Below are 18136 nucleotides of genomic sequence, written 5' to 3' on the forward strand. Positions count from 1 at the left end.
TCTCATTTTTTTTTTGATATGATCATTGAAAGAATCAATAGCTAAAGTCATGTGGGTCCCAGAGCTGATTCCTAGACAGCACACTAAGGGGACTTTCTCCCAGGGAGAGTGAACTCCCGGCGTCTCCCTTGCAGCCTCTGTGCCCCCACCTACAGGGAAGATCACACAGAGTAAGGACTTCCTAACAGCTGCTTTCATGTTACCTGGTATTGCTTGCCTTCCCTGATAGAAGAAAATTAAATTGGCTTGCTCTAATAAACTCTTTCTCAATATCTTGTGTTCTCTTAAGTGGCTACGAATTGATTATTCCAGCCTGTTGCTAAGACTAATATTGCATTAACTTCAATTAATAGAAAATGCTTTCTATCTAAAATAATTTGGTCTGTTCCATGATTTTTTTGACAATGATTTTTTTAAAAGCTAATAATTATGCAAAACAGCTTGTGAATGCCTTCCAGGTAATAAATTCCATGCCGTTCAACCTGGATTATGAAATCATTGCCTTTATTTCTTTAATTCTCTTCCCATTCTAGTTTGACTTTTTCACCCAAATGTCAACTTGTTGAATCTGATAACAAAGACAAGAGTAACGAAATGATGAAGCCAAGGTCTTGTTTTCCAATGGCTTGTTAGGAAGAATGAGCTATTAATACAAATAGGCTGGATCCTTCCTCTCTGCCTTCACTTTGGACCTTCAAGATAATTGGAGAGGTTTCCTTTTATGTGCCTTTAAGCCATGCTCTGCTCATCTTGGAGGTGTTCTCTATGTCTCTACCCAACTGGTGGTTATTGTAATCACGGAGGACTGCAGCGGTGCCCACCTCGTCAGCTAAGTTTACCATCTCTGTGCCCTAATGACACTGTACACCCACATTGTCCTGCAGATATCCCCTCAGTCTCCAAAGGGCCACTGCCTTTGCAGGGAAGGCCACTCAGAGATGCTCACGCTGAAAGCGGTCATATGTTGTGAATGTGGAAAGAATGAGCTACCAGCCATGTCCATGGCTTCCTGCTTCAATAAAACATAGGTGTAGTCATTTGGTTTCAGCAACATGTCATCTGGGCAGATCACTATGTCATGAAAAGAACACCAAGTTAAAAGCTAGGGATGAGTTCTAGAACCAATTCTACAGCAAACAGAGCAACCCCAGGAAAATTACTTATGTTCTCTGTGACTCAGTTTCCCCATTTAAATCAAAGGATTACACCAGCTTTTTCCCTTCAAATTATTTTAGGTGGCATATGGATGGTAGCAGGACTTAAATGAATTAAATTCCGTTGTATATTCTCTCTGTATTCTCTTTTGATAAGGAGAAAATCTCAGTTTGGCACTTGTGTGTCGTTCACTCCTTCCAACCCCTGCTAATCTCCTTCCTTAACGAAAGAGTAGGCCCGCGGCCCAGAGCTTGGGCCGCCAACAGTGTCCAGCCAGGTTCTGCAGACACTGTTAGTTGTTATTGCATTTATTTTTCAGGGTTACCCTCTATATATGATGACAGGAGGTGCTGATCCTGCACTTCTGGTTGTGATGTAAAATGCCCTCTGAAAATAAATTCTTTGAAGGAAACAAAAAATAAGCCAATATAAAGAAAAGTGTTGAGTCCATAGAAGTCCAAGTGCTTGCATAAAAACTATGAATACAAAGATATGCAGAAATCATACAGGTGACATATAAGGGACTAACGTTTGGAAGTAACCACAGAGCTCCTGCACCCCTTGCAGATCCAAAATTCTGAAATGTGTCTTGCTTCACAAAGCAGGTTGGTCATACTTCCCTGTCACTTCACTGTTGGACAGAAATTGTAGGGATGATGGGATTACCGGATGCATTCCACACACACGCACACAGGTCCACCCCGATCTGCCAACACCTCCTTCCGCTAACACTGGCCAAAGGCAAAACCAGTATGGAGGGGAGTTCACACATAGGTGCCTCGTGTCCCAGCCAGCCCAGAGCGTACCAGGGACAAGGGTGGGCAGTGTGCGTGGGGTGTGTGTGTCTAATCTTATACCCTTTTTATTTTTTTCACAGTTCATTTACGATGAAAAAGTTTCCTGGTAAGTACCTCCTTCTCCCCCCCTAATTTCATTTTGTCATGTTGCAGACCTAAGTATGCTGAAGACCAGAGTTAGGATTTAGGAGAAAAAAGAAAATGTCATGACAGCTTAAAACAAGTAGAATTTCTTAGGAATTCTCTTCCCATCTTAAGGAAGGAATTAAATCAGCTTTCACAGAGCAGAGACCTTTTCTTTTGGGGCTGGGGTGACAGGGCTCTATTTGGGATCCTAATTCTAGATGTTCTTATCCTTCGGGTTAGACACAGTCGTGACTTAACTGTGCCTCTTGGCCATGTGCTAGGCCATGGTGAAGGTTTGATCTTTTCAAAATGTGTCCAAACCAGGTTCTGTGTTTCAAATTCCGTGTATATCTCAGGAATGAGGACCCAGTCACTTTGGTAACCTTTAACCCATTAAAGTTCTCTGTTTAGTGTTCAAAAAGATCTTGGAGCTCTGAAAATAATTGATATTTTGATAGAAAATTTTGCCCAAATTAAATATGTGGGAAGGCATTTGCGTTTGGACCTACAGTCCAAATCCCTATTTTTGAGATGGGTTCTGAGCAAGTCAAATATGTTTGAAATGGAAATAGAAATTGAGTTTTTTGTGCATTCTTGTTACTTTTTTTTCCAAACATTTAATCTATAGAAGTAAGTAGTATGGAATAACTTCTTAGGAATAGGCACTACTCTGCACATAAAAAACTTTCATGGCATTATTTAAAGCTAAACATGAGCAAGAAAAAGAAGTAGAGAGTCTACCAGGCTTGACTTTCAGTAGAATGACTGCTGACCCTTTGTTGGAGTGGGGACCTCTGTGTCTGAGGACAGCTCTGTGATTTTCAGAATTTGGGGGTGGCAGAGAACCTATCACATTGATGATAAAAATTATGCACTGTGATAAGGTGTTAAGACACTTTTGCCAGTTCTCTCTCTCCTCCATCCAAGAGGGAAGAGGAGGAGACAGCTAGGAGCATTTCCTTTAAGATGCACAATCTGCACATTGACTCATAAGAAAATAAGAAGGAGGTCTTTTGTGAGCAATGGTAATCAACAGGCTGAAAGGGATTGAGACGACCTAGAACCCTGGGTCAGAGGTGAGGAAGAGCCTCCTCAAGGGGTTCTCCTGGGTGTGTCCACCAAATGGAATGGGGACATATCCTCCCCCATGTCCTTGGGGATGAGATGCGGGACAAGAAAACTTCCAGAAGCATTTTCTAGAGCAAACCAATGGCACGATTAGCACAACCACTGCTCTGCCTTAGCAAATAGTAAGTGCTTCAGCGTTGCTCTGTGTTACTTATTCGTGTTCACTAATGACACTCCCAAAAAGACAAACAAGTTCTGATCACAGTGATATCTGAAAGTTGTCTGCTGCTGTTGTGCAGAAAAACATTGAGAAAGGCCTTCTGGGGGAGGTTTGCTGTCAATCTTGGAGGGTGCTGTCTTTTCCACCACCTCTGTGGCATTGCTGCATGACAGCCGTGGCAGGAGGAGATGAAAGCAGGCTTCGCCATAAGCCAATTTCAGCCCTGACCCTCAAAACATCTTTTAGCATATTTCAGATAGTTTAGAGCAACAAAAGAACAGTCTATTTCCTCTTCATTTCAAAGGCTTTTGCTACGATATCAGGTGACCCCGTTCTCAGGTAGAAGCCTGGGCCTGCGGCTGAAAGGTCTAGACTCTGTAAGGTAACAGGTCATCAGAGCCCTCGGCCAGAGCACAAAGACTCACTCCCATGAGTCCAGTTATGAGTCAGGGGCCGGGAGGGCCATGGATAAATGAGTTGCAAATCCCCCGGTGTGTCTTGCTCTAGCAGGGGGAGGGGAGGTTAGAATCATATTAATAAATCAGGTGCAGCCATAGCTTACAGCAAAGCACTGGGCTGGGGGCCTGGACTGAGAAGGGGTTCGGTGGAGCCAGAACAACATCATTCCTAGAGTTCCGGCCTCTTGCATAATTGCTGTTATTACGTGCATGGGCTGGCTGATGAAGAGCATTTCTCACATGCGTGAGGCTGAGAAATTAAAGTCTGCACCACTGGCCCTTAACTGCTGTAGGACTTCCAGGTATTTCAGCTCCTCATTTAATGGATGAAAAATATATCAAACTTTTTAAGATTTTTTATTGTTGTTGCTACTGTTCACTTCTCCTGCCTTCTTAACCAGCCAATCACGAGCGTTTATTTTGCTGAAAGGTACATCTAGAAGCTTATTTCTCTCTTTAAAATCAGAGTCTTTAATCTGTGCATTAAAGTACAGTAGCATTTCAATAATACCTTGAACAGAGAGTTCCATTCCTTGGTGTAGAACATTCCAGCATGGCTTGGTGATTTCACCGCAGGCAACCCATTCAACCCAAATCCTCAAAAGGAAACTAATTTCAATTGTGTTTATTTTAACACTAGAGTACTTTCTAGGATGAACTGAGCTTTGTCAAACACAAACACACAACTCTGGGAGGCCGAGGCAGGCAGATTGTTTGAGCTCAGGAGTTCGAGACCAGCCTGAGCAAGAGCGAGACCCTGTCTCTACTAAAAAAAATAGAAAGAAATTATCTGGACAACTAGAAATATATAGAAAAAATTAGCCAATCATGGTGGCGCATGCCTGTAGTCCCAGCTACTCAGGAGGCTGAGGCAGTAGGATCGCTTGAGCCCAGGAGTTTGAGGTTGCTGTGAGCTAGGCTGAAGCCATGGCACTCACTCTAGCCAGGGCAGCAGAGCAAAACTCTGTCTCAAAAACAAAAAAAACACAAACACACAGGACAACGTATCCCTGTCATATAGTTTAGATTCCTTCACTGCTCCTGGAGCAGCGTTCTGCAGGAAGTCACATTCGGCCAGGAAACCGCAGTCAGAAGTCAGGAATGCTTTAGTGGCAGGTAGTAGAAAAACTAGCTTAAATAACTTTGTAAAATTAGTAGTGTGTTTTTCTTACATATCAAGTGCCCCAGATTACATTTCTGCATTTGTCATGGCTTTTGCCTAATGGTTCCAAGATCGGCGCATTGGTTCCAGCCACCAAGTTTGTCTGGAAGGCAAGAAGGAGGAAGAAGGGGCCCTGCTGCTTTCTTCACCCTTCCACCTGACATCTCTTTGGTCACCGCCAGGTCTGCCTTGATCACCGAATGGCCAGGGGGATTAGAATTACAACTTTAGACCAATCATTATTCCTCGTCTGGGCCTGGGGGTGGGCCTCACCCTCCTTGAGATCAGGGGGTCCCCACTTGCTGCCTTAGCATAGTGGGGTTCTGTGAGCAGGCAAGAGGCAGGGGGTATCTGTTGGGGACCTATCCTAAAAGACACTTAGACAGAAAGCATCAGAGGCCCGCCTAGTAGGGTGTGCGCTCAACCTGCAGAATAAAGCCCACGATGAGAGCTCAGCAAGACCCACAATGCTGTCAGAGGGTGTTTGGAAGGTGTCTTCAGTGAGTCTGTAGCCTCAGCAAGAAAACTAAAGGATCCAGGGTGAAGTTTTCATTTCTGCTTTTGAGTGTCAAGTTGTGATGTTGGGAGAGAAAAAAGACCCTGGAAACTGTCTACCTGGGTGGTGTTAGAGAGCAGCTTTTGCTGTTCTGGACCAGGGTCAGGAAAGCAGAGCAGTGCACCCCAGGCAAGGACAGGCAGTAGCCCTCCAGTCTGGGAAAGAACAGTCTTTGGCAGAAGAATCAGGAACTCCATAAAAATGATTTAAAATGGAAGTTTGGGGAAGGGAAGAAACAAACCCAGATCATACCGCAGAACTGGATTCCCAGAGGACAGTAGGTGGGGTGTGGTTAGGAGAGGAAGGTGGAGAAGATGCCTAGCATCCTAGGAGGAAAGAGCAGGAGAGGGGACCAAAGAGTACCGTGTGACTTCAGAGATCTGGATGTGGATTCAGTCCAATCCCAAACTGTTTCCTAAGCACCTCCTGTATGCCAGGTTCTGTGCCAGAGCTAAACACATAATACAAAAGCAAACCCCTCCCTGAGCTGGAGGGCTGCCCAAGCTAGGGGGAGGCAGACTGTTGACATGTAATTACAGGTTCCCTTGGATATGCTCATGGCATTAGAGGGAAGATGCCTGGGGAAGGGACGCTGAAGAGCACTAAGTCTAGGCTTGATGATCCAAACTCCATCAGGCCAAAAAAGCAGGTAGGACGGTACAGAACCCTCAGAGAGTCCAGTATGTTCAACATGGATGAGGTGTGGGATGAACAGTGAATCTGGGTCCCAACAAACTAAACCTGAAATGTCAACAAAAGCAGGGAACCCCATCCCACAGGCACCCCTGAATAACAGCCAAAGAAAACCTGCTTTGAATATTGCAATGGAAGGGCTTTCTTTGAGTAACAAAATCAAAAAGGTCTAAAAGAATTAGAAAGAGTATAAATAGGCCTATTTAGAAAGTGCTGGATTTAATTCAACCCAACTCTAATATTTCATTGAAGTTGGTTCATTTTCTGGTGACTTCTCAGTCTATTAAAATGCATGTAAGTGGCAATGTGACATCCCTTCAGATCCTGGGTGTCTCTTCCTGCAAAATGAATGTGCTGTGAATAAAATATCACTTTTCCTAATGAAGTTTATGCTACATATATATTGGTCTTGATGAGATAAGAACCATGTTCAGGCCACCTCCATGTTCAGGAGGTGTTTTGCAACTGCAAAGTGATCTTTAGAGGAAGTGTCGTCCTGCTCGGACGAGCTGAGGGCTGCTCTGTGCTGGAGAGGGAGGACTGTGGGCAAAGACCAAGGGTTTGCACATGGGCAGAAATCAGCTGTCAGGGTTTTAAGTACCCAGGAAATGAAAAACCAAACACTGAGGCAGTGCAGGTGTGAGAAGTGATGTCAAGTGACTGCTAGAAACAGGCATTAGATAATAAATGAGTAATAAATCAATGAACAAGATAATTGCAGACTGCTCAGAGGTTTAAAGAACATAAATAGGGTCATGGGATAGAAAGGGAGGGAGGGCAGGCAGGGAAGGTTTCTTGGAGGAGGTGACATGTAAGCTGATATCTGCGGGATAAAAGGGGCCAGCCAAGGAGTGAAGAGAAAAGCATTCTTGGTGGAGGAAACAGTGCAAAGACTCTAGAGCGAGGGAGAGGGAGAGAGATTGCCGTGTACGAACGCAAGTCCAGTGTGGTGGAACACAGCAAGGCACAAGAGGGTTTGGAGAAGAAGAAAAAAGGACCATATTTTTCAAGGAAAGGGGAACCTTTGATTTTTTTTCCAAGGCTTTCTGGAGGCAATTAAAAGTGGAGCCATGACAGGATGCAATAGCATCAAGGAAACCAGTTCAGAGGCGGAAATGAAGATGAACCAAGGAGATGGCGCTAGAGAGGGAAGAAACTGACAATTTATGAAGTGTTTTGGACATGGAGTCCTGATGGGTGAGGGAACAAGGGAAGAGTGCTCCAGACTGATTTCCAGACTTGGGGCTTGGCTGGGCAGCCAGTGGTACAGTTTACTGAGATGGCAAAACGTGGGATAAAAAATTAAAAAAAAAAAAAGGAGGCTAGGAAGTAGGAATAAAGAATTCTGTTCTGATGTGCATTTAGACTTCCAGGTAGAGAGGCCAAATTGGTAGTGGAGGATGTATGAATGACACAGAGCTGGAGAGGGTGTGTAAGTTGGGGTCGTTGTCATGTATTTGGCATTTATAGCAATAGGTCAGGATGAGATCACCTGGGGAGGAAGTATAGGTAATAAAGAGAAGATGGTCCAGTCATTAGAGGTTGAACTGAGGAGTGGAGGAGGCAAAGGGGATGGAGAAGGAGAGGCTAGGGGCAGGAAGAAAACGAGGGGTGTGGGCTGCGGGAAGCCAGAAGAGAGCATTTGAGGAAGGATGTGGATGATCAACATCCAGATTCTACTGAGGAATTGAACAGGGCGACAGACAACCAGCCATCCATCCCTGGATTGGTGTAGATGGAGTCACTGTGCCCCTGACAAGTGACTCAGGGGACCGAGGGGTGTGGAAGTTAGACTGGAGAACATTACCAAGTGATCGGGAGGTTACCAAATGGAGTGTGCGCAGCCCCTCGAGCAGCTTTGCTCTGAGATAAGCCAAGAAACATGGCAGAAGTTGGAGGGATTTGGGCACCCTGGTTTCTTCTCTCAGTGGTGCCTCATGAGCATGTTCTATACTAAACACAGACGTATTTGCGTAATATTTCTTAATGCGTGGTAGTGCATCGTATGGATCTACTTACACTTTAGGTGCCTGTCCCCCATTTTATAACCATCTGGCTTCTTTTCAACTCCTCCTTTTATAAATGCCACGGCAAAAAAGCCTTTGAATATGCATGCTTTTTACTTTTGACTGAATATTCTCTGGGGTCAACCTCTAGACATGGAATTTGCAAAGAGAAAAGGAAGGATGAGCATAACCCAGGATTCCCTCCTTACGCCATTCTCCAGTGACCTTCTCTCGAAGCCAAGATTACTCCCTCAATTAGCTAATTTAATTCTGTAGCTCGAGGGGGGCCTAGAAAACAAGTTCCTGTTTTCTAGCTGCAAGTTACTAAAATAAAAAAAACAGAAGAGGTATTCAAATTAGCAGAAGCTCAAGGCACACTCCAGTGGCTTTTATTTTTTTCTTCCTTCCTCCTGACTGTTTTCCCACTCACTCCTTCTTATCCGTCCCACTGGCACTTTCCCTGCCCTGGTTCTCTGTGTGTCTGTCTGTCTCTCTCTCCCCCACTCCTTGTGCCCACCTCCTGTATGTCCAACAGCCCCTCAGGAGCCCCCACCAATTCCTCTAGTTTTAGTTTGCCCTTTGCAAATACATCTGCCTAATTTCAGTGAATGGTTAAACTGTGGCCAGTTTTACACACATAGGCCCCTATTCAGTAGTATGTAGGAAAGGCCTGCTGCTTTCAAAGACCTCTTTTAGGTGAGCAAGTAACAGAGAGGAAGGAGCATTTTCCCGTTAGGAGGGGAGGAAAGAGGAACATGGCTGAAAGCTGTATGCAACACAGGGAGTATCTACAGACCAGGAAACCTCTGGAACCCTCTGCCTTCTCCTTGCCATCCTGGCTGTTTGCATCAAACATGTCTTTAGAGGGGAGGCTGGCGAGTCGCCCGGCTATCTGTGGTGACCTCCCTTAACTGTTCTTGGTTTGTACGCAGGTGGGAGTCTTTGGTCCTTGTGCTGATGTATCTTATCTACATTGTCATCATGAAGTAAGTAAAATGCTTTCTTCATTTGTTTTCCAAAACTGTTTCCTACATCCAACATTATGGACAATGTGGGAGAGGATGGTGAATGGGGTGGGCATCCGACTGGTTTTTCAAAGCCCATCACAGACTCACGTGGCTCCTCACAGCCTGTTGTGAATCACTATAATTTTGATTAGAACCAATAGCAGTGACCTTTCTAACCCATATGCGATGATAGACTGAAAGATTAATGTTCCATTCAAGAACTTTCTAGAACCCTTGATCCTTCTTCAGGATCTGACGACCTAGCTTTTGGATGTTTCTTGACTCTCTTTTATAACACAAAGGAGGTAAAACTCAGTAAGTTACACTTGTATAGAGGGTGAGGGAAGAGGGACAAGAGCACTAGATAAGAGGCAACTAAAATCACAGACCAAATATCTGCAGACTTCCATTATTCATGTCATGTTCATCATCTATTGCTATGTAACACGATTCCACCAAAACTTAGTGGCTTAAAACCACAAACATGTATTATCTCACACAGTTTCTGAGAGTTAGGATTCCAGGAGCAGCTTAACTGGCGGTTTCTAGCTCAGGGTCTCTCATGAGGTTGCAGAAGATATCTGCCAGGGCCACCGTCATGTCCTTGACTGGTGCTGTAGGACCCTCTTTCAAGATGGCACACGCAATTGGCCAGGTGATGCAGGCCCTTGGCTGGGGGGCTCAGCCCATGTGGGGAGAAAGTGAGACCTTCTTAGAGCTGCTTGAGTGCCTTCCTCCAGAGTGAGTGATTCAAGAGAGAGAGCAAGAAGGGCCCTGCAACACCTTTATAATCTTGTGCCAGAAGTCACACACCATCACTTCCACCATATTCTGTTTATTAGAAGCGAGTTACTAAGTCCAGCCTACAGTTAAGGGTCTTGAGTCACCTATCAAAGGGAAGCGTGTCAAAGAAATGTTGGTATATTTTAAAACCACCACATTATATGTTCTTTTCCCTCCTGGAGTCCAGGCAGCTCATTATTTATATTAAGAATCATATTGCTGATGTTTCCCATACATGAAGTGAAAGGTCAGTACCATTGTTGTGAACCTACTGGTTCACCTTTTGCCAAGTATCCTTGAGAGAAGGAGCTTCTAAATTTATGCAGAGATGTTCTGTGCTGTAGCTGCCTGCCTGGATAGGAGCTGTTGCTTTTCCTCTACATCAGCCCAAGCTAGCTTGCGCCAGCTTGTGTGGCTTCAGGAGTGACTGCCTTCTCTAGGAGGCAAGAAAGTAGAAAGCTATCAGAAATTGCCAGTTTGGACATATCGGGTAGCAGTCTGGAATTGACACATTAAGGTTTCCTTACTGTTGAGTCCTGACAAAAGTTAATTCTGGCCACCAGTGATGGAGAGACCTGTTTGGGAACATCAGTGTGGACTTTGGCAAACATCATAGGAACAATGGAGGGAGGACACGGCTTGGCTGATGTCCAGGGTTTGAACAGTTTGGACTGTTCAATCTGCTGCCAGTCTGCTCATTATGGTGGCCAACACGTGCCAGAGGAGCTGTCCAATGGTCAGTGTAGACCCAATATCTGGGGCTTGCTGGAGAAGGGCGTTGCCAGAGTAGGGCTCATCCAAACTTAAACTGGTGTGGCATTACCGTAGTACCTCATGATAACTGACGAAGAAACTGGAAGTTGTGCACCATAGAACTAATCACTTTCCATTTAAAAATACCAATAGACGAGATCCCATGAAAACCAGGGTTGGCCCAAAGGCTTTCCAAAGTTACTAGCCTCCGAAGGAAAATCCTTTAAAGATGGAAGCAACCAGCTTGCTCTTCCTTGCCCCAAATAGCAAAATTATATAGTGGGGAAGCCTCAAACAATATGCACATCTTCCTACAGTGTTTCCTGTGGGATTGTTTCAGCTTTTTTTTTTTTAATCTTTTTGAGGCTCTAAGTCTGTGTTCCCAAAGGTGGATTAATCAATTACTCAGGGAGAATTGTCACATAGTGTCTGCTACATGCCCAACATGGATCTTGGGTCTTGAATCTGAATGTTCATGAAAGTATGTCCCAAAATGAATTCACTAGGGGCTTCCCAGAATGAGGTGTTCTTCCCAACCAGATCTGTTCCACAGGGAAGGAGGGCTGAGGAGTCTCGCTCACATGCTACTGCTGCCCCATTCGAGCCACAGTAAAGCCCGTGAGCTGCTGGCAGGACATGTGGACGCTAAGACAGCACAGCAAACACATCCTCTCCTCTTCCCCCAACCATACCAAATGTGGAAGCTAATGAGGTGTGTTTCTGCTGATGCCTCAGTTTTACCAGCATTCCAGCTGTGCAAACCAGCAGGACACAAATAAAACCGGGAGTGGAAGCTACTGCACTCGTGAAATTTTCTGCATAAATTCTGGTCCTAAGTTCTAAATTGAAATCTCTGTTCTTTAGCCATCCCCCTCTGCAATCAGAGGCTTTAATCATTGGGTTTCATAAAATCTGATTTATAAAATTGCATGCTTCACAATAAAATAGCTTCGGGGTGCAAGCACAAAATTTAAAACATTCAATTAAAAATATAAAACAGCAACAGCAGTTAAAAAACCAGCATATATTAGAATCATCAGCTGCCTCCAGGGTGGAGAGCCTTAAAACGACTTTAAACTTTCTGTCTGAAGGTCAAAAAGCAATTTCAGATTGGCCACATAGGTAGAAACTTTAAGGGAGAATGAGGCATACCTGGCCTTGGCAAGGACTTATTTCTGTACATCCTGGCCATCTCTTTGGGCTGTGTTCACCAGATGAGGCAATACGTTCTGGCGGTTAAGAATAAGTGCCTCACATGCAGCCCCAGAAACAGATCTCACCCTGCCACTGACTAGTCATGGGGCCTTGGCCAAGCTATTCAGCCATTTTGAATCTCAGTTTCCTCTTCTACAAGATAGGATTAATAATAGTTTCTACCTCAGAGCGTTTTTTATGAGGATGGAATGTGACAGCTTAGGTAAGTTATTAACCCAGTGTCTGGTTTTGAGAAAGCCCTCACTGTATGGTATCCTTATTATGTTACCCAAACCTCAATAAATGTATAATACACAGTTGTACTTTAAAAGAAAACCCCCTTATTCGTGGTGCATGCCTGTAATCCCAGCGAGAGGTGGGAGGATCACTTGAGCCCAGAAGTTTGAGACCAGCCTGGGCAACGTAGTGAGATCCCATCTCAAAGAAAGCAAACCCTCCTCTAAGTCAGTGTGTCTATGGGGGGAAACGGATTCTAAGTCAAGATGACAGAAATACCGACTCTCTCCTTCTAGTCCTTCTTGTTGACTCTAGAAACTAGGGAGATCTTTTCATTAATTTGAATGTTGAATATAGACAAGAGTCCACAGAATAGTATGATGAACCCCATGTGCTTGTCACCAGCCCCAACAACTATCAACCTATAGTTGTTGCATCCGCACTGGATCCACTTCCCTCTCCGCATATAATTTTGAAGCCCCAGACATCATACTAGTTCATCCATAAAAATTCCAGTATATGTCTGGCATTCTCTAGATGTATCTAGAGACTCCTTTAGGACTCTTTATTAACATAACCACAATATTATTATCATACCTAAAATTAATGCTAATTCCTTAATATCATAAAATATCCAATCAATGTTCAAATTTGCAATGGTCTCATAAATGTCATTTTTTACAGTTTTCTTTTAGTCTCATAAATGTCATAAATGTTTTTAAAATCAAAATCCAAATAAATTTCACTCATTATATTAATAATTGGTTGCTCCATTTTTTAGATCTCTTTTAATCTATAAATTCCCCCTCTGTGCTGTATGTATGGGTTTTTCCCCCCCTTGTAATTTGTTTTTTGAGGAAGGTTGATTGGCTGTTCTGCAAAGCTGCCCGCGGTTTGGAAATCGCTGATTACATCCCGTGGTGTAGTTCAGCCTGTTCCTTTGTCCTTTGGGTTTCCCATATGTCAGTAATTGACCTGATTCAGGCTAGACCGTGTCCCAAGTGCTGGTGAGTTCTGCCATCACAAGGCATATTGATGTCTGTCTGCCTTTCTCTCTCTGTGGTGCTCAATATCTGGGCGCATTATTTCAGTAGAATTGCAAAATAGTGATGTTCTCCTTCTGGGCCCTATGTCTTGTGAATACTGAGAGTCCTCCAGGGTTGGCCTGCCCACTTCCTTTTGTACAGCCAGCACCCACTGCTATTGACTTGCTTTCTGTTCTCCCTCACGCCACATGGGAAGAACTGCAGCCTCCCAGGCAGTGCAGGAAAAGGCTCATAGATGAGAAGGTTCCAGCCACAGAGGGCCTTTCTGTCTCTACCACGACAGCAGTCTCGTCCCCATAGGCCAATCCCCACCAGAGCTACACTGACTGAAGAATCAGGGACAAGGAAACAGCAGGGAGGGACTCCAAAGAGCCTCCTGTCTGTAGAAGCAAAAGGATGAGAGAGAGGAAGAGAAACACGGGTCAAGTGGCCTCTCGGCTGGCAGGTTAGAGTCGCCATGCCTGGCTGTTGTTCCCATGCGGGGCTGGAGGTCAAGCTGGGGGGTTATCTCAATGGTTTGTCCCACAGCCAGTAAACCATCAAGGCCTTTAGATCTCCAAGTGGGGACAAAAGCAGTCGTGGCCTCCAGTGCCCTAGCAACTGTGTCCGGCTGTCTTTGCCCGTGAGTTTTCATGAGTTTTCCAGGATTACTCTATGGGAATCTTTTAACACTAAAGATAAAGGGACTCGATCACCAGAACATTCACCTGCCAAAAGTATCCTAGGAACCTGTATCAGCTTCTGTCTTCCAACACAAGTCTGCGGGGGCATGTAAGAAGCGCTGCACGATGTATTCACTTGATCGTTCTGGAGACTGATAGGCCAAAGATTTTTTGTAAAGCCAAGAGCCCACTGGGCCTGGAATTAAGGCACAGTAGTAATACGGATTCACGGAATCCCAGCCTGCGACCTCAATAAGACACACAGAGGCCTGGACTGACGACCAGCCTGCAGCACGCAGACATTCACGCACAGCCACTGCCCTTGGTATCGGATGGATGGGACACCTTCTCCTTCCCCCTTGAGCTGGTCCCTAACCTCAGAGGCCCTGGGGATGTGGCCCAGAGGAAGTAGACCTTGACCGTTGTGCTGACTCTTGTCACAGCCCTTCCACAGGCAGGGGCTCAGCCTCCACTGACGTGGGCGAGGCTGCAAAGAGAGTGGCGTGCCACGATTTATTTATAGAATGACGGTTTTATTTTCACTTACCATATGTTCTTAAATTGGGAAATGGGACAGGTTGTATATTCTGAGAGGACATGGGTTGGCACAATAAGAGCCATAATAACTTGGGGTACAGGGTCCCGTATAGTGCATCGAGACAGGGAGAGCTCCCGGGAGCTCTGGGTGTGAGTTGGGAAACGCAGGAATGGCAAACGCTAACGCACTGTCTCCACTGACTGCTTTGCTCAGATACAATGCTTGCATACATCAGTGCTTCGAAAGGAGGACAAAAGGTGCTGGGAACATGGTCAACGGCTTGGCCAACAATGCTGAAATTGACGACAGCAGCAACTGTGACGCAACTGTGGTGCTACTTAAGAAAGGTAACCAAGGAGATACCTGTGTCTGAGAAAGAAGTGCTGGAGTACGAGCCCATCTGCCCAGTGTCATGGCCATACACAGCGTGTCCCTGCTGCCCCTGAGAGCACACGACACTGTCGGCCCCAAGAGAGAGCAGAAGGTTCCATTCCGCCCACCTCTCTTCCAGTACATCACGGGGCAGTCTGGTACCTGGGAATGAGCCAGCTCAGAAAGCCCCCTGGGCAGTCTCAGGCGGCACATTTGCTGGCAGTGACACAGGGAACTGAGGACAGGAGGGCAAATGAGAGGAGACCATGAGTTCTGAGGTACCAGCTCTGTCACCTGTTGGTTGTGTGACCATGAAACAAGTTACTTTACCTCTCTGAGCCTCAGTTTTCTCTTCTGAAAAATGGGAATCATTTTTGTAATGAGCAAAGCAGATAAACATATAAAAGAGTTTAGTGCAATGCTCTGTAAGTGGCAAGTGTTAGTAGTAGCATGTTACTACATCCAAATTCACTTTCAGGCTACATTAACTCAGTTTCCAAGCTGCAAACGGAGATGGAATATTACTTTTCAAAGTTATTCTGATATTCAACAGTCTTACAAAGCAATTGTTATGCTAAGGGAGAGAGGATATAGTGCTCTCTGATAAATAATATTTTCTTTCTTGGAGGAACATAGAAAGTTATTATTTAATTTTGCCTGGAATGTGTTTCATTTTTCATTTAATATTTTTTCACTTTCCTCTTGAAACGTCTGAGTTTATTTCTTCTTGGTCCCATATGGTTGTTTTGTAGGAGAAACAGAAAAATAAATTAGAAAAATACACAGGTTATTTTCAAAGATATCTCTGAAATCTCCAGGTAATTATTAAATTTTGTAAATCAAATGCCTGATATATTTTTCCAAATGATTATATGTATGTTTAACAAAAGATGTGAGAGTTATTCAGTACCCTTCCACGTGAGGATTTTATTTAGTTTCTTCTCTTCTGGGTAGTCTATAACCATAAAAGGAATACTCTTAGGGAACCAAAAAGAGCTACCTAATATTAGTCAGTGTTTCCAGAGATCATTTCATGCTTTAGTGGCTTGGAAAACAGGAGCCAGGACTAAGAGATGCTGTGGCAGGTACCCGTGAGCTGTGTGCTCATTCAGAGAGGGGGCTTGGGCCTTGAGGGAACATTTTTTTCAGTCCTCCCAGCAAATCATTACACAGGATTTGTCCCCATCCCCTTCTGACCTTGGCCCTCTTTAATGTGGACATCTCACTCCGCCACCCCCTTGTTGGCTCTGCTCATAGGCTGGGCAGAGAAAATGTGTACATTCCCCCAAGTCTTCCACATTGCACTGAAGTCAATTCTGCAGCATTTGACAGCCCTGTATGAATATTGCTAGCATTTGAAGGGCATAAAGGGTCACTAAAGCTTATTGGGGTATTTCCTGTGCTCCAGCTCTGAGTGATGGGAAAAGAATCCTTGGAGGACAGGGAGGAATTCTCTTACGTTATTCTTCATTCATACTCTGTCAATGAATGATGCTTAAATTATTTCAAGTCATTGCAAAAGAGCTATTATTATATTAAGACCCTCAGAAAGGATATTTTGAGTCTTCTCCATATTTTGCTCACTGCAACCCTCCCTGGATGGATGGATGGATGGAAGAAGGAAGGAAGGAATAAGGAAAGAAGGGTAGATGGGTAGGTGGGTGAGTAGATGGATGGATAAATGAATGGATGAATGGATGTGAGGAAAGAAGAGAGAGAGGAAGGAAAAGAAGGAAAGGGAGGAAAGAAAGAATGTCTCTTCCCTGCTCTTGGCCTCCGTGATATCTTATTTTGTTTTCCCTTCCCTAGCCAATTTCCACCGCAAAGCGTCAGTGATCATGGTGGACGAGCTGCTGTCGGCCTACCCTCACCAGCTTTCCTTCTCGGAGGCTGGCCTTCGAATCATGATCACAAGCCACTTTCCCCCCAAGACCCGGCTCTCCATGGCCAGCCGCATGCTGATCAATGAGGTATCTGGGAAAGGACAGTCCACTGACACTGGACAGGGGTGGGGAACTTCGGGAAGGAGAGAGCGTTTCGTGTCTGAGAAGAAGCAGCACCTAACTTGTAGCTGAACACAGTAACATCCCTCAGCCGTTTCCCAACATTTCTGCTCCCTGGGCCAACTGTGCTTCCCGGTCCTGGCTCTTCCCTTCAAGTGTTGAGAGACACATCTAGCTCCCAGTTATAGAGAAAAACTCCCTTGTGCTCTCTACCTACCTTTTTCTTCTATTCTTCCTTTTGCATAAAGCCCCCTGATGTGAACCTGCGCAGAAGTAGTTGCTAACTAAAGGTTACCTTAGTGTAAAGAAATCCAGAGTCTCTAACCTGAATTTTCCCATGTATTCTTTTCTCTGGAGTGCAGCCTTGTTGATACACTAGTCCAAACACAGTTGTGTGGCTTTCTCACATATGGACCAAGGGACACCTACAGTCTGGGGAAAAAGGTTAACACTCCAGTGCATAAAGAATCAAGGAAGTGCACGTCCTAGACATAGGAATTTTTCTTTAAAGAGATTTGCAAGCTCCAGTGGGTCATGAAAGGTAAGTCTTTTCTCCCAGTCAGAAGTTGTCTGAGTTGGTTATCACTTTGAGGAATCCCTTGACTCCAGAGTCTTCATCTCCTCGTTAGCTGCCTGGGAAAGATCCCAACAGCTCGTTTTGGGTGTAAGGTATTTGCTGTCCCTCTGACAGTGGTAAGAGTGTGTCTTTCTCTTTCCAGAGACAAAGACTGATAAACAGCAGGGCTTATGCCAATGGGGAATCCGAGGTGGCCATCAAAATCCCAATTAAGCACACTGTGGAGAACGGGACAGGGCCCAGCAGTGCACCAGACAGGGGCGTGAACGGGACTCGGAGGGACGATGTTGTTGCCGAGGCTGGCAACGAAACAGAAAATGAGAATGAGGACAACGAGAATGACGAGGAGGAAGAGGAGGATGAGGATGATGATGAAGGACCATACACGCCATTCGACCCCCCCTGTAAGAGGTCCTATATCTGGGCTGGAGTTGGGAGCTATTTTGAGGCCACTGAGTGGATGACCTTGACTTGGATGATCTTTGCACCATTCGATTCTAAAAATACTTCTATATGAACATAAAAATATGTATATTAAGTTTCTACAGTGGGCAGGACTCTGCTGTAGAAGGTCCAGGGATGACCAAGATAGTGGCACATGATCATTGGTTGGAATTTGAGCTCTTTGGCTAACTGCATTTCATGGAGAAAGGAAAGTCCTCTCTTAGCTGTTCTGTGGGGCCTGTAGGTGCTAAGAAGGAAATGAACGTGACCCATTTCATC

The 18136-nt window shown here is 44.9% G+C and overlaps 1 protein-coding gene across 1 annotated transcript in view; it reads left to right on the forward strand.

Annotated features, from left to right (window-relative positions):
• Positions 1 to 18136, forward strand: part of SLC24A3 (solute carrier family 24 (sodium/potassium/calcium exchanger), member 3) — a 461500-nt gene that overhangs the window by 409059 nt on the left and 34305 nt on the right. The window contains exons 8-12 of the mRNA XM_012657205.1: positions 2033 to 2058; positions 9174 to 9227; positions 14675 to 14808; positions 16643 to 16803; positions 17556 to 17817. Of these exons, the coding sequence (XP_012512659.1) occupies positions 2033 to 2058; positions 9174 to 9227; positions 14675 to 14808; positions 16643 to 16803; positions 17556 to 17817 (637 nt within the window). The remainder of the gene's footprint in view (positions 1 to 2032; positions 2059 to 9173; positions 9228 to 14674; positions 14809 to 16642; positions 16804 to 17555; positions 17818 to 18136) is intronic.

This window comes from Propithecus coquereli, unplaced genomic scaffold (assembly GCF_000956105.1).
Source record: "Propithecus coquereli isolate 6110/MARCELLA unplaced genomic scaffold, Pcoq_1.0 Scaffold533, whole genome shotgun sequence".
In the NCBI taxonomy this organism is placed as follows: domain Eukaryota; kingdom Metazoa; phylum Chordata; class Mammalia; order Primates; family Indriidae; genus Propithecus; species Propithecus coquereli.